Below are 14737 nucleotides of genomic sequence, written 5' to 3'. Positions count from 1 at the left end.
CCAGATTGGTGGCCTTTTTGCTTATGGCGGCAGAAAGGAGGGGCAGCAGAGATGACTATCCCCAAAATAGTTTTGGAGGGGAGCCATGTTGGTCTGCCGTAGAACAGCTAGACGAAGGTCTTATCTGACAGAGGGAGCTTTGACTCTCAAAGGTTTATTCCTCAGATATCTTGTTGGTCTCCCAGGTGCTACTGGAGGCCGGCCATCCCTAGCTCTCGGTGTCTTGCTCCTATGGGATGAAGGATTTCATATCCGTCGGTTCAGAGAGCGCTGAGGACCGAGCCCTTTGCTTTGCTCCACGTTTCTGTTAAACAGTTTTTTCTTCCTTGCAAACGCAGCCTCCGGGATTGCTTTATCCAATTCCAGTAACCTTTGTCGGCATACAAATTGCTTGATCAAGGATGAGCCTGGCTGGGGTGGAGAAGGGGGAAGGAATGTTAACCCCTTCCCTTCCTCGCCATTCTCTTGCTGGAAAGGCCACCCCCGAGCTGCCTTTTTTTTTTTTACTCCTTCCCAGGGAAATCTTACAAGTATCTGCATCAGACAAATTCATAGCTGGGTTTGCTGATGGAACTTCCATGTTATTTATTTATTTATTTATTTATTTATTTATTTATTCTATTCAATTTATACCCCGCCCTCCCCGCAACGCGGGCTCAGGGCGGCTTACCGAGGGGCAATCCACCCCTGAACAGCCAGTGCTGGCTCAAAAGGGATGACTGTTGCCAGTACTTTGCCAGTGGACTTCCTGGAGGTCATCGGATCAGCCTTTTTGGACCTAGATGGCAGGATTTATGTTCCTGTGAGGATGGTGCCCAGGAGAGCCTAATCTTGTCAGATCTCAGAAGCTAAGCAGGGTCGGCCCTGGCTAGGATGTGGGTGGGAGACCTCAAAGGAATACCAGGGTTGTGACTTGGAGGCAGGCAATGGTAAACCACCTCTGAAACGTCTCTTGCTTTGAAAACAAGTCTAGCTCGCCACCTCGTGGTGCCTAATGCTAAAGAGCTAGAACTTCCGGCTGCCAGACAACCTTTGGCTCTCCTGGCTAGGATGTAGATGGGAGACTTCAAAGGAATACCAGGGTTGTGACTTGGAGGCAGGCAATGGCGAACCTCCTCTGAGCATCTCTTGCTTTGAAAACCTCACGGGGTGGCCGTAAGTCAGCTGAGACTTGATGGGACTTTCCGCCACCCCACGAGGATGGTAGATGGGCCTGGGCCAAGAAAACTGACTTGTCTCCTCCCACTCCCCCCATTCCAGGCTCTGACTCGTCGGCAGTGTCACCAGCAGGAGGCCATCTGGGAGCTGCTGCACACGGAAGCCTCTTACATCAAGAAGCTGAAAGTCATCACCGATGTGAGTTGTTGCCCTTTTCCCTCGCAGAGGCACCTGTAGCCCCAAAAGCAGAAACCTGTCCCTCATATATCCAGGACACCTGCGGGTGGCTGCATGCAGTACGGGATAGTCAGCCACCCTTTAGATGCTCGGAATCAGGATAGTTAAAGAGCCATGGGGAGAGTGGGTGTTATTCCTCCTCCTTATGGACGGAGCCAGGAGCTGTAAGGAAACCCCCCAGCGCTCGGTGGGAGGCGTGACTTAGCTGAACCTCCTGGCAGGGATTGAAAGGGACACAACAGCATGTTGTGCATCCCTGGCACCCTCTTCTGGAGGAAGCGGGAACAGTGTTTGCTAAACTTCTGATCACTGCGGCACGCTTACTTTTTGAATTAAAAGTGCGTTCACACTTTATTTCCCGGTAAAGCTTACTTTTTCAGTGTGTCAGAGTAAGAATACCCCACCCTGAGGAGCCCGTCCACCATGTTTCTGAGCAAATTGCTGTTCTGGGTTTGCTTCCTGATAGGAAGGAAGCACATTCAGAGCTGTGACTCTTACAGAGATGCAAGAGACAGTCTTTTCTGGGGGACAGGCAATTCCACTGTGTGTCTCTCTCAAGAATGGTCTGACTGTTCCGATGACATTTGATGCAGACACAAGGCAGATTTATCTTCTTTGGGGGGGGGGGAAGGTTGATTGGAAGGGAGCTGAGGCCAGAACAGTACATCATGAAGAGATGCAGCAGGCAGCCTCCTCTGCAGTGGGTGCTTTGAGACCATTGGCACGTTGAATTCATTAATTTACTGTCTCCCAGCAGCTTTAGGAGTTTCAGAACTAAGGGTTGTCTTTCCCCCCTCAACTGTATGTCCACCGTGTATTGCCAACAGGGAATCCAGTCCTGGTTGGATAGACTAGAGTACAGGGGAACACACTAGAGGGATTCCCTTAGCCTCCCTACCAGGAGGCTGTCTGTCCATGGGGCATGTTAGGGAAGTCATCTTTCTCTTCCCCTTAGTCTTTCCACACTCACTAGGCATAATCAGGGGTGTGTTGCCCTTGAACGGCTCCTCTGACCTCCCCAGGGAAGTGGCTGTGAAGGGAATAGCCATGGCTTAGAGGCAGAGCATCTGCTTTGCATGCAGGAGGTCCCAGGTTCAATTCCAGACATCACCAGCTGAAAGGATCAGGTGGTAGGTGGCATGGAAGACCTCTGCCTGAGATCCTGGGGAATCACTGCCGGTCAGAGACGGCAACACTGACCTTGGTGGACCAGGGTTCTCACTCAGGATGAGACAAGTTCAGGTGACTGTCAGGGCTTCTTGCCTCCAGCAGCCTGTAGGACAATTCTGGGTTGCAATCAAGTGACACCGTCCCCTCCCAGCCACACAGGGCTACCTGCAGGGGTGGGGTGGGGGGAAGGAGAAATAGCCCCAAAGGAGGGTGTATGTTCCAATCCCCTTCCCCAAAGCTTGTTTAGGGAAGCAGTTTGAGTTTTAGGGAAGGGGAGTCTTGGTACTTTTCATCCCAGTCCTCTCCTCCCCGAAGAAACCCTAAAAGAGGTCGAGCTGCTCCCCCGGAACATTTAAGAGCTTTCCCCCCTTCCTGGCTTCAGTTCGAATGCAGCATCACTTGTCTCTTTCTTTCCACAGCTCTTCCTCTGCTGTCTTTTGAACCTGCAGGAATCAGGGCTGTTGTGTGAGGTGAGGACTCCCTGCTCTGTCTGCCCTCCCCAGCTATGTCTAATCTCCAGCCGAAAGCACACCAGCCATTCGCAGGATAAGGACATATTTAACCTGCTTTGAAATTGACTCCAGTTGTTACAGCTCCGCTCCCCCCTTTCGTCCCAAATCCTGGGAACTGGAATTTTTACAAGAGTGCTGACAAGGCTCTGTTTGAAACCTTGAAGAGGTCCCTTCACACAGTTTGGTATAGTTGTTAATATGTTGGACTAGGATCCAGAAGACCCAGGTTCGAATCCCCACTCTACCATGGAAGCCTGCTGGGTGACTTTGGGCCAGTCCGTGCTCTCAACTTAAACCTACCTCACAGGGTTCTTGTGAGGATAAAATGGAGGAGAGGAAAATGGTCCCCACTGAGGAGAAAAGTACATAACTAGCTATATGAGGACATAACTAGCTAAACAGCAAACGATGCTATTCCTGTGAGCTGTGACAGAAATGGGCTTACGTTTATGGTGTATATCTTTTTTATTTATTTATATTTATTTACCTGATTTTTACCCCGCCCTCCACGCCATATTTTATTTACTTCGTTTTTATCCTACCTTTCCTTCGAAGAAATTCAGGGTGTCGTAGATGGTTCTCCTTTCCTCCCTTTTATCTCCACAGCAACCCTCTGAGGTAATTTTGACTGAAAATACGACTGGCCCCAGTTCACCAAGTGAGTTCTGTGACCAGCAGGAGTCTATACCCAGGTCTTCTCAGTCCTAGGTTCTGTAGCCATTATACCACCTTGTCCTTTTAGGGAAGGGAAGTGTGGCTCTGTCTCCCAGCATGCTTTGTGCTCCATGGAAGGGATGGTGTCCTCAGTTCAATTCAGAGGTGCCTTTTCCCCCCCGTCAGGGACAATATTGCCGTGGGACAGAGGAAAGAGGGATTCCCTGCCAGGCACTGAGGGAGCACATCAGATCCCATTGCTGGGGCTGGGTTGGTCTCAGGAGTTTCTTATTGCTTGTCGCTGCCAGCTTTAGACCACAGCATCAGTGCCACAGACTCTTGTCTGGTCTCAGAAAGTCGTCTGGTTTCACTTCGTCATATTCTGCCTGGAAACAGTTTTGATATTAATGGTTTGAAGAAATGCCGTAACCACATTTTCCGCGGTGAGAGTGCCGCAGGAGGCAGCATTTGGCTGGAGGCGGACGATGGCTTGAAGTGTTTGGTTTTTTGAAGAGAATTGAAAGTGTTTCTGGGTGCATGTATTTGTTTGTTTATTTATTCCTAATGCTGTTTGTGGTTAAGCAGTGTTGGCAGGCGTTTGAATACAAACCCTGCACAACCTGTTGGACCACAGTTTAACGAAAGATAAAAGCCTGCGCATATAGATCCCGTTCTTGCTCTCCGACCTTCTGTCTCCAGTCTTAATTTCTGCATTTGTATAAATACATCCCCCACTGGTCCAAGTGCCTGATTCGGATCTCACAGACGTTGCTGGAGAGCTGCTTGCCAGCGTCCCACAGCCTCAGCCTCATTGGGGGTGGTTGCTATGGAACCTTGATCAGGAAGGGTGAAGAACTAGGGAGAAAAAGCTCTCCCCATTAAAATGGGAAGGGAAACGAAACGGAGTCAGATTCTGAATCGCCAGGCCTCCAAGGAAGCCCTGGTGTTCGGGGAATAATTCTGAGCCATTGCTGGCAGAAGAACCTTTGGGGAAACTCTCTCCCCTTGGTACATTCCTGAATGTCTAGCATTTTGGTTTAAAACCAGACTGGTGGCCTTTTTGCTTATGGAGGCAGAAAGGAAGGAAGCTTTTACTTCTGACTGGGTGGTTTAGGATACATCTGCTCCCACTTCTTAGAACGCCGGCCCTGGGATGACGGACATCCACCTGGGCAGCTGGCACTGGCGCTTAATGTTATTGAAAGGTCGGTTACGTAATGCCGCACACGGCTTCCCCTTCCCGATGCCCCCTCTGCAGCGTGCATTCAGCCTTAGCTGTGGCACAGTGAGGCAGGCTTCACAGTGTGCTGATCCCCCACCACCACCATGGGTTGCCAACTCTGGGCTGGGAAATTCCTGGAAATTTAAGAGCGGAGCCTGTGGGAAGTGGGGTTTGGGGAAGGGAGGGACCTCAGCAGGGTATAAGGCCACGCAGTCCGCCCTCCAAAGCGACCGTTTTCTCCAGGAGAACTGACTTCTGTTTGTTAGTAGAATAGAATAGTAAAATATTTCCCTCTTCCCTTTTCAGCTCGATATAGGCACTTGGCCAAACCTATCACGTAAGCTGTTAGAAGTTGAAACAAGTTCTCTTCTACAGAAGCACTATCTTGGATAACTTGCTGTATCAAGCGCAGATAAGGGTAGAAGTCGCTGTGGAAAGCAGTAATTCAGCCGTGATTTAGCAAGGAGTTTACTGAAACCCTGCCAACAGGCAAAACATTCCATCTTGGGCTTGGTATAATAAATTGATATTTGCAAATAAAACCGTCTTGGTTCAGGGCAATTAATTTAAAAAAAAAAACAATTAAACCTTAAAATCCAGAGAGCCCCAAGACTCTGTCTGCAGCAGCCACTGCCCAAACCAGAAGCCAAGAGTTGACTTCTAAAGTCTGGAGATCAATCGTACCTCCAGGAGTTCTCCAGCTCCCACCTGGAGGTTGGCAACCCTAACCTCCGTTTGCTTCCCTCACAGGTGGATGCTGAGCGGCTCTTCAGCAACATCCAGGAGATTATCCAGCTGCACCGGACGCTCTGGAGGACCGTCATGGGCCCCGTCTTGGAGAAGGCCAGGGCAAGCCGGGCCTTGCTGGACCCCAGCGACTTCTTCAAGGGCTTCAAGATGGTGGGTGCGAGAGCCTTGCTCTCGGGGGTGCTGTTGGCATATGGGGTCTCAGAAAGGAAATGGGGGTCCAACCTGCCTGGAAATCTCACTGTCCACACACAGAAGTGTGAGGGCTAATTGTGTCTCTGCAGGAGAGAGGGGAAATGTGTTCTGTCCGTGCTCAGAGACGTTCTTTTCTTTGTCGCCATGGCCATGTTCTAGCCTCGAATGTTAGTGTTGAAGACTGGCTGGAGGAGGCGAAGCAAGACGAGCAGGAGATCAAGGGAGTTGTCAGCTGGGGAAACCATCAGGGGCTGTCCGAGGATGGCTTGGTCTCAATCCAAAAGATGACTGAGAAGCCACAGCTAGAAGATTTCTAGCAGCAGGCACAACCCGATTGGCTCCTTGTGTCTCCTGACCTTTGCTTAGCTGCTAGCTATAATACTCATCGTCTGCTGTAACACTAGTTGGCCCTCCGTGGTGATTGGTGGTGCTGAAGAGCAGTGAAGTCCAGCCCAGTAGCTCTCTCTTCTGGCCAGCTGCCCTAATGATGCAGAGGTCAAGGGCTTTCTTCCTGATGGTCAGAATCCCAGCTTTTGAGATGCCTGACTTTGTACAGTCAGATTGACGAAGCTAGAGCAACCCCAGCTGCACCGCTCCTTTCGCCTCCTGGGTTGGTGATGTCACAGGCGCTAGCCACAGGCACACCCTACCTTGGCTCTCACCTCCGTCTCCGCTTTCTCTTGCAGTTTGGCTCCCTCTTCAAACCTTACATCCGGTACTGCATGGAAGAGGAAGGCTGCATGGAATACATGCGCAACTTGCTACGGGACAATGAACTCTTTCGCATCTACATCACGGTAAGGGTGGGCATGGCAGGTTAAGTGCGCGGACTCTAATCCGGGAGAACTGGGTTTGATTCCCCACTCCTCCACTTGCACCTGCTGATGTGACCTTGGGTCAGTCACAAGCTCCGGCACAGCTGTCCTTGTAAAAGAGCAGTTTGTGTCAGAGTTCTCTCAGCCCCACCCACCTCACAGGGTGTCTGTTGTGGGGAGGGGAAGGGAAAGGAGTTTGTAAGCCGCTCTGAGACTCCAAGTGAAGGGCGGGGTATAAATCCAATCTCCTCCTCCTCCTCCTCCTCCTCCTCCTCCTCCTCATGGACCTGGAAGGTGGCAATGGTCACCTCCTGTTTGTTATGAACAGGGCTATTTTTGGGCAGGAACGCACAGGAACGGAGTTCCGGCTGGCTTCCAAGTTGGCCACGCCTAGCAGGAACTCATTAGCATAATAGGCAACACACAACAGCAGAAACTCATTAGGATTGGCTACATTAGGGGTGTGTGGCCTAACATGCAAAGGAGTTCCTGCTACAAAAAAAGCCCTGGGTTTTGACAACAAACAAGGTAAACAGAATAACAAGCAAAAGGTGAGTGTGGCTGGATGACCACACTTCTGGTAACATGGGGGTGTGGCCTAATATGCCAATGAGCTGTGCTGTCATGGGTGTGGCCTAATAGGCTAATGAGTTTCTGCTTTTGGGTGTGGCCTATTATGCTAATGAGTTCCTGCTGGGCTTTATCTACAAAAAGAGCCCTGGTATGAATATCCTTTTAATGCTGTTTATACGCTCTGGCTGGTTTCCATGTCTTGCTTCTAATGGCTTTTGAAAAATGGCTCGTTTGCCATCGCCCATTTTTACATGGCTTGATTTTATGATCTTGTTATATTCTCCTATTGTCCTGGCAATGCCCCCTTTGGGCTGCCCCACAGTCCTTTGGGAAGCGTAGGCCTGCTGTGGTCAAGGGGGTGGGGAAACGACCCTGTTTCCGGCCCCTGGTCTTGCGGTCGCTGAGCCTGCCCCTTTGTCGCCTGCAGTGGGCAGAGAAACACAAGCAGTGCAACCGGCTGAAGCTGAGCGACATGTTGGTGAAGCCGCACCAGCGCCTCACCAAGTACCCGCTGCTGCTCAAGTCCGTGCTGAAAAAGACAGAAGAGTCCCAAGTCCGGGAGGCCATTGTCACTATGGTAACTGGCAGTGGGTGGGGCAGAGGGGAGGGATGGGAGCGGACGGCATGAGAAAGAATTTGAGCTGTGTGTAAAAAAAAAGTGAATTCTTCACCCTGCAAAATGATGCACATTCCGCAAGTTTGCATCATTTGTTTTGGGGAGGGGCCGAGAGCTTTGCAAGGGAATGCTGCACCAGCCTTTCTCATCTCTGCCCACCCATTTTTAAGGGCTAGAAACGAGCTTCTGTTTAGTGTGTAGTGGTTAGGAGCGCGGACTCTAATCTGGGAGAACCGGGTTTGATTCCCCACTCCTCCACATGCAGCTGCTGGTGTGACCTTGCGTCAGTTACAAGTTTTTTCAGAGCTGTTTTCTCACATGCAGTTCTTAAAGGAACTCTCTCAGCCCCACCTACCTCACAAGGTGTCTGTTGTGGGGAGGGGAAGGGAAAGGAGATTGTAATCCGCTCTAAGACTCCTTCAGGTAGTGAAGGACGGGGTATAAATCCAATCTCCTCCTCCTCCTCCTCCTCCTTCTTTAAAAAATGAATACTGGGTTTTTAAAGCCCTATACAGTGATATTGTCTGTATTGAAATAAACTTGCACAGAGAGAGAGCAAGGACAGGCACATTGGCCCCACCTATGCATAATCTTTGGTTTGTGAGCGCAAAATCTAGTAACATATGCACAGGGATTCCCTCCCTGTGAACAAGACCATTTGAAAAAGCAGCATTCCCAATCATGGGGACTTGAGTCTATATGTATAGGCTCCTTGATCATGTGCCAAGAATAGTGTGTAGATGGGGGGGCTCGTGCCCTGTCCCTTTCTATGTGCAATGTTGTCATGTTCATCACAGCATCTGTAAAGGGCTTTTGAATGTTCCCTTCTGTGCTCACATCCCATCGGTGAGTTTGTATCCTCACAAAATTATTTGGGGCTGCACCACATTAGTCAGGGGGAGGGGATGATGCAGCTGAGGAGGGCCACTCCTTTTCTCAAAGCTCCCCAGAATGGTGCCTCTGGGAACTGAAGTCACTCTTCTGGGGGAGAGCTGTGGTCCCTGGTCCAGGGAATTTCCTGCAGCGAAGCCATCAGGTAGCCTGACCCTTTGTGCATCTGACCTTGTATGTCCTACTCTGATGGGCAACACTTCTCCAGTAGAGGGAGGTTTTTCCCATCTCCTCTTGCCCAAGGTCCTTTAACTGCAGGTGCTGCCAGGGATTGAACCTGCAACCTTCCACGTACAAAGCAAGTGCTCTACCATTAAGCCACAGCCTCTCCTCAGCACTATACTGAGTGCAAGCCCTCCTTCTCTGGAGGTTTTCAAACAGAGGCTAGATGGCCATCTGACAGCAATGCTGATTCTGTGAACTTAGGCAGATCATGAGAGGGAGGGCAGGAAGGGTTGCATGCCCAGGGAAATGCCAATTGCCACTTTGGAGCCAGGAAGCAGCTTTTCTCCAGGCCAGTTTGGCCAGGGATCCTGGAGGTTTTTTACCATCTTCTGGTCATGGAACAGGAGTCACTGGGTGTGTGTGTGGGGGAGGTATTTGTGAATTTCTTGCATTGTGCAGGGGGTTGGACTAGATGACCCTGGAGGTCCCTTCCAACTCTATGATTCTATGATTCGATTAAGCTGGGGAGGGTCTAGCCAAAAAGCCATGGGTAGAGATAGCAGAGGGGAAACCTGTCCTCCTTGCTCCGTCTTCAGAAGAGCGCGTACTTACAGGATTCAGGATTCTTCTTTCCCTTTCCCTCCTTCCAGATCAACTCAGTGGAGCGCTTCATCAACCACGTCAACTCACGCATGCGCCAGCGCCAGGAGCAGCAGCGCCTGGCTACCATCGTCAGCCGCATTGACGCCTACGAGGTGGTGGAGGGCAGCAACGACGAAGTGGACAAGGTGGGGGGAGGCAGAGCGGGCCAAACGTCCGGGTCTGCAGGCTGCCACTCCCTGGCTGGCCTCATCTGTCTGATGGCCTGTCCTGTTTTAACCCATTTCTGTGTTCCATCGCCAGATCTTAAAGGAGTTCTTGCATCTGGACCTGACGACCCCCATCCCGGGGACGTCGCCCGAGGAGACACGCCAACTTCTGCTGGAGGGGAGCCTTAAAATGAAAGAAGGCAAAGACAGCAAGGTTCGGGCCAAATGAGATTTTGCCGGGCTCTTGGTCTGATCTTGCCAGGAGAATATTTTGCAGCATACCCTTTCTGGAATATACCACTTTAGATGGGTGGGGTGGTGGTGGTATGACTGTTTCCTGCACATATTTAGTTATGTACTTCATTTATACCCTGCATTTCTCCCCGGTGGGGATCCATAGTGGCTTGTGTTATTCTCCTCTCCTCCATTTTATCCTCACGACAGCCCTGTGAGGTAGGGTAGGCTGAGAGAGAGTGACTGGCCCAAGATCACCCAGCAGACTTCCATAGCAGAGTGGGGATTTTTGTTTGTGCATTTCAAAGATTTTTGTTCATGCGTTTCAAAGGTTTGATTCCCCACTCCTCCACTTGCACCTGCTGGCTGACCTTGGGCAAGCCATAGTTCTGATAAGAGCTGTTCTTGAAAAAGAGCAGTTTCTGTCAGAGCTCTCTCAGCCCCACCTACCTCACAGGGTGTCTGTTGTGTGGAGGGGAAGGGAAAGGAGATTGTAAGCTGCTCTGAGACTTCTTTGGGTAGTGAAGGGCGGGGTATAAATCCAATATCCTCCTCCTCCTTCCATCAGCAGCGTGAAGTGATATAGCCCCAGGGAGGGCTGTACCACATTGATAGTTCTGAATGAGGCTTTCTCATTCCTTTGCCAACCTGTCATGTTTTAATCCCAAACGATCCTTTAAGGAGCTGAGAGCAACGTCCCTCGTTATCCCCTCCTCCATTTTATCCTCACAACATTCCTGTGAGGTAGGTTAGGCTGCAAGGATGTCACCTAGAAAATTTGGTGGCTGAATGGGGAGTTGAACTCAGACTTCCCTGGTTCTCTCCTGACACCATCCAGGGTCTCATTGCTTTTGGTTTTTTTTTTTGGTTTTTTTTTGTGGCATTGCCTTTTCTAGATGGACGTCTACTGCTTCCTGTTCACGGACCTCTTCCTCATCACCAAGCCAGTGAAGAAGGCTGAACGCACAAAGATCATCCGCCAACCGTTGCTTGTTGATAGGGTGGTGTGCCGGGACCTCAAGGACCCTGGTGAGAATTGCCTATGTCATGTGTGTGTTGGGGGACGGCCCTCATTTTGTTGCCCTCCCTCAAAGAAGTGTCCCCTTTCGACTGGCCAGTTTTGCATAGGTAGGTCCTATGTAAGCCAGTTTGGTGTAGTGGTTAAGTGCGCGGACTCTAATCTGGGAGAACCGGGTTTGATTCCCCACTCCTCCACTTGCACCTGGCTGGATGACCTTGGGCAAGCCATAGTTCTGATAAGAGCTGTTCTTGAAAAATAGCAGTTTCTGTCAGAGCTCTCTCAGCCCCACCTACCTCATAGGGTGTCTGTTGTGGGGAGGGGAAGGGAAAGGAGTTTGTAAGCCACTCTGAGACACTACAATGGAAGGCTCAGGTTGAGAGCCAGTTTGGTGTAGTGGTTAAGTGTGCGGACTCTAATCTAGGAGAACCGGGTTTGATTCCCCACTCCTCCACTTGCACCTGCTGATGTGACCTTGGGTCAGTCACAAGCTCTGGCACAGCTGTCCTTGAAAAAGAGCAGTTTGTGTCAGAGTTCTCTCAGCCCCACCCACCTCACAGGGTGTCTGTTGGGGGAGGGGAAGGGAAGGGAGTTTTTAAGCCGCTCTGAGACACCTTTGGGTAATGAAAGGTGGGATATAAATCCAATCTCTTCCTCTTCTTCTATCTGTGCCACAATTTCTCCATAAGCGGTATTGGGCACAGAATTCAGTTCTCTAGCAAGGCCGCAAGGTCCTGTTTTCAAGACCACTGTTTAGTTTTGTCCCGGACAAAATAAGAACTGCCATGTGTATAAGATGAAATTGTGGGCACACAGGGAACCCGCAGGCTGTGATGCTGGCCACAGAGTTTGGCTGCTTAATACTTTCAGCTTTCACTTTGAAAGAAGCAAACATCCTGCCCCTGAAGAATATGCTTGAAAGTGTGTGGGTCACTGGACAAGGTTGCAGCAGCAATTCTAGGCACACCGATGAGGGATTCTGTCAGACCTCTGAGTAAATGGCCATTGGATGGTGCCATTCCAGCCAGGTTTGGGTGTTCTGCACAACTCCTTGTCCTCCCCAGGAATGGTAAAAAATAATAAAAGTTGGCAATTTTGCGTTATCGAGGCAGGTGATAGAATTCAGTCCATAGCACCCTGCACAGCAGCTTTCCCATGACCAGGACTGCAAGTTTACGGGATTTCAATATAGCAAGTATTCCAAATTCTGCAGCAGGAAAAACTGAGTTCTGCAGTGGGCATAAATTATGCAAATTAAGCCAAATGTGCATGATTTTTCCTATTTTGTATCTGTTATTCTGCTTTCACAACCTGCTTCTCTCAATCCCCCCATCACTGGCTGGCTTATTCAGATTTTACCACATCCCCTCCCCCCCCCCCGCACACATTCTGCTATAGCCTCTCAATCACTACTTACTGGAAAAAATGTAAACCTTCTCAGGAGTTTGAGGTTGTAACTGTGTTTTAGGTTTTCCTTGCGTCCCCCCACCCCACCCCCGGTCCTGGCTGTTGGCTATGTTTGGTACATATTTCTCAGGTGCTTAGGGGAAGATTTGGAACAGTGTGTGGCCCAGAGGGTGAAGTGACTTCAGCTTTTCCTCCCACTCCATGTCCCTTACTTGCAATGCCCCCAGGGGGCACTGTTTGCCCCGCTGGAGAAACTTATGCGTACAGCCGCCCTGAGCCTCCGGGGAGGGCGGGATATAAATGTAAATAATAAATAAATAAATAAATAAATAAATAATAAGAGCAGTATGCCTGGTTTCCCCAAGGGACGTAATCACCTCCCATGCCATGGCAAGTCAGGGAAACCCCTTTCCCTTCACGTCAGCATTTGGATCCAAATCATCCCCTGTGCCCCGGGAAATGCAGGGCCACATTGACTCTCAATCCACCGGTAGTTTGGGGATTGAGAGCATGCTCTGGAAGCAGAAATTAGTTGTTATGGCGCAGGTGGCCAACTTCACCTGTAGCATTTAATCAATGTTTAAAGAAGAAGAAGAAGAGATTGGATTTATACCCCACTCTTCACTACCCAAAGGAGTCTCAAAGCAGCTTGCAATCGCCTTCCCTTCCTCTCCCCACAACAGACACCCTGTGAGGTAGGTGGGGCTGAGAGAGCTCCGAGAGAAGTGCCCTTGAGAGAACAACTCTGAGAGAACTGGGACTGGCCCAAGGTCACCCAGCAGGCTTCGTGTGGAGGAGTGGGGAATCAAACCTGGTTCTCCAGATTAGAGTCTGTCGCTCTTAACCACTACACCACGCTGGCTCTCTTTAAAGCCTGTAACTGCATCACTTTAACTGCATCACTCCGTGCAGAGGTGCAATTCCTTATTTATGTGCATGGGAACCAAATGGCCACACCCCTGTAAGGCAGGCCAGTATTCTTCTTATTCTTATTCTTATTTTTTTTTATTATTATTATTATTATTATTATTATTATTATTATTATTATTATTATTATCATTATCATTATCATTATCATTATTATTATCATTATCATTATCATTATTATCATCATCACCACCACCACCACCACAGGAGTGGCATTAAGGTAATAGTTGCTTGTTCTGAGCACAAAACTTTGCCCCTATGATCAGCAGGAGTCAGAGAGGAGAGGAGAAAATTCCATGCCCAGGAGCACATTCTGTGGCTTTTCTGTACTCATGCTGGATTGCAGCCCTGCCTGTGTTCTGGGTTTCCTGGTTCCACCTGTGACTTGCTTTCTGGAACTACAGCCGTTCACATCAGACCGTGCTCATGTGCATCCCCTCCCCCTTCCCCCCGCCAGGTTCCTTCCTGGTGATCTATCTGAATGAGTTCCGGAGTGCCGTGTGCGCCTACACCTTCCAGGCCAGTGGGCAGTCTTTGTGCCGAAGCTGGATCGAAGCGATTTACAACGCCCAGGTGGGTTTTGGGGAGAATCAAGGGGTGGCCTAACCAAACTGAATCCTGGAGACAATTTCAGGTGGGGCAGCCGTGTTGGTCTGAAGCAGCGGAACAAAGTTCGAGTCCGGGGGCACCTTTAAGACCAACAAAGTTTAATTCATAGTATAAGCATTTGTGTTCACGCACACTTCTTCAGATACGCTGAAGTGGAAGCTGCCAGTCCCTACATATAGGTAGAGGGTCCATAATGACAGGTTATTTTGCAGACTTTAACTGGTGAGGTTTCTGGAGAAAGATTCCTGTATCGTTTCTGGGAGAGGAAGCTGCTGTTAGGCTGCGATCACATGCGCCTTAAGATCCGACAGAGGTGCGGATGCCTGACAGATCTAAAGGGTGCGGTCACACAGCAACATCTGGGAAGCATGGCGCAGTTGTCGGCAACCCATGCTGTTCCGCCGCAGAAGCAGAGTTAAAAGTCACCGGGAAAAGTCCGGCTCTAACGGGTTCTGACAGGCCACGGGTGGATTTTTCCCTGTCTGATCGTGCAAGCATGCTCTCGTGTCATCGGGATGGTTTGTTCATGCCATCCTGGCTCGGTGCCGTTCCCCCCCCCCCCTTCACAGTATGTGCATCAGGGGTCGTTTCGTAGAAAAAGAGCTAGGGGAACTCATTAGCATAACTCATTAGCATATGCCACACCCCCTGACATCACCGGAAGTGTGTCATAAGGCCACACCCCCTGACATCACCGGAAATGTGTCATAAGGCCACACACCCCGCCCCCAACGATCCCAGCCGCCGCCGCCGGCCTTGCAGCTCCACTGCCGAGCCC

The 14737-nt window shown here is 50.1% G+C and overlaps 1 protein-coding gene across 1 annotated transcript in view; it reads left to right on the top strand.

The window, feature by feature from the left end:
* PLEKHG5 (pleckstrin homology and RhoGEF domain containing G5) overlaps window positions 1-14737 on the top strand; it is a 75255-nt gene that overhangs the window by 50718 nt on the left and 9800 nt on the right. The window contains exons 10-18 of the mRNA XM_015406262.1: window positions 1261-1356; window positions 2985-3035; window positions 5704-5853; window positions 6582-6692; window positions 7711-7860; window positions 9606-9743; window positions 9859-9978; window positions 10895-11027; window positions 13808-13923. Of these exons, the coding sequence (XP_015261748.1) occupies window positions 1261-1356; window positions 2985-3035; window positions 5704-5853; window positions 6582-6692; window positions 7711-7860; window positions 9606-9743; window positions 9859-9978; window positions 10895-11027; window positions 13808-13923 (1065 nt within the window). The remainder of the gene's footprint in view (window positions 1-1260; window positions 1357-2984; window positions 3036-5703; window positions 5854-6581; window positions 6693-7710; window positions 7861-9605; window positions 9744-9858; window positions 9979-10894; window positions 11028-13807; window positions 13924-14737) is intronic.

The sequence above is a fragment of the Gekko japonicus genome, unplaced genomic scaffold (genome assembly GCF_001447785.1).
Source record: "Gekko japonicus isolate JY-2015 unplaced genomic scaffold, Gekko_japonicus_V1.1 scaffold1383, whole genome shotgun sequence".
Classification (NCBI taxonomy): Eukaryota; Metazoa; Chordata; class Lepidosauria; order Squamata; family Gekkonidae; genus Gekko; species Gekko japonicus.
This window is presented reverse-complemented; position numbering and strand designations above follow the sequence as displayed.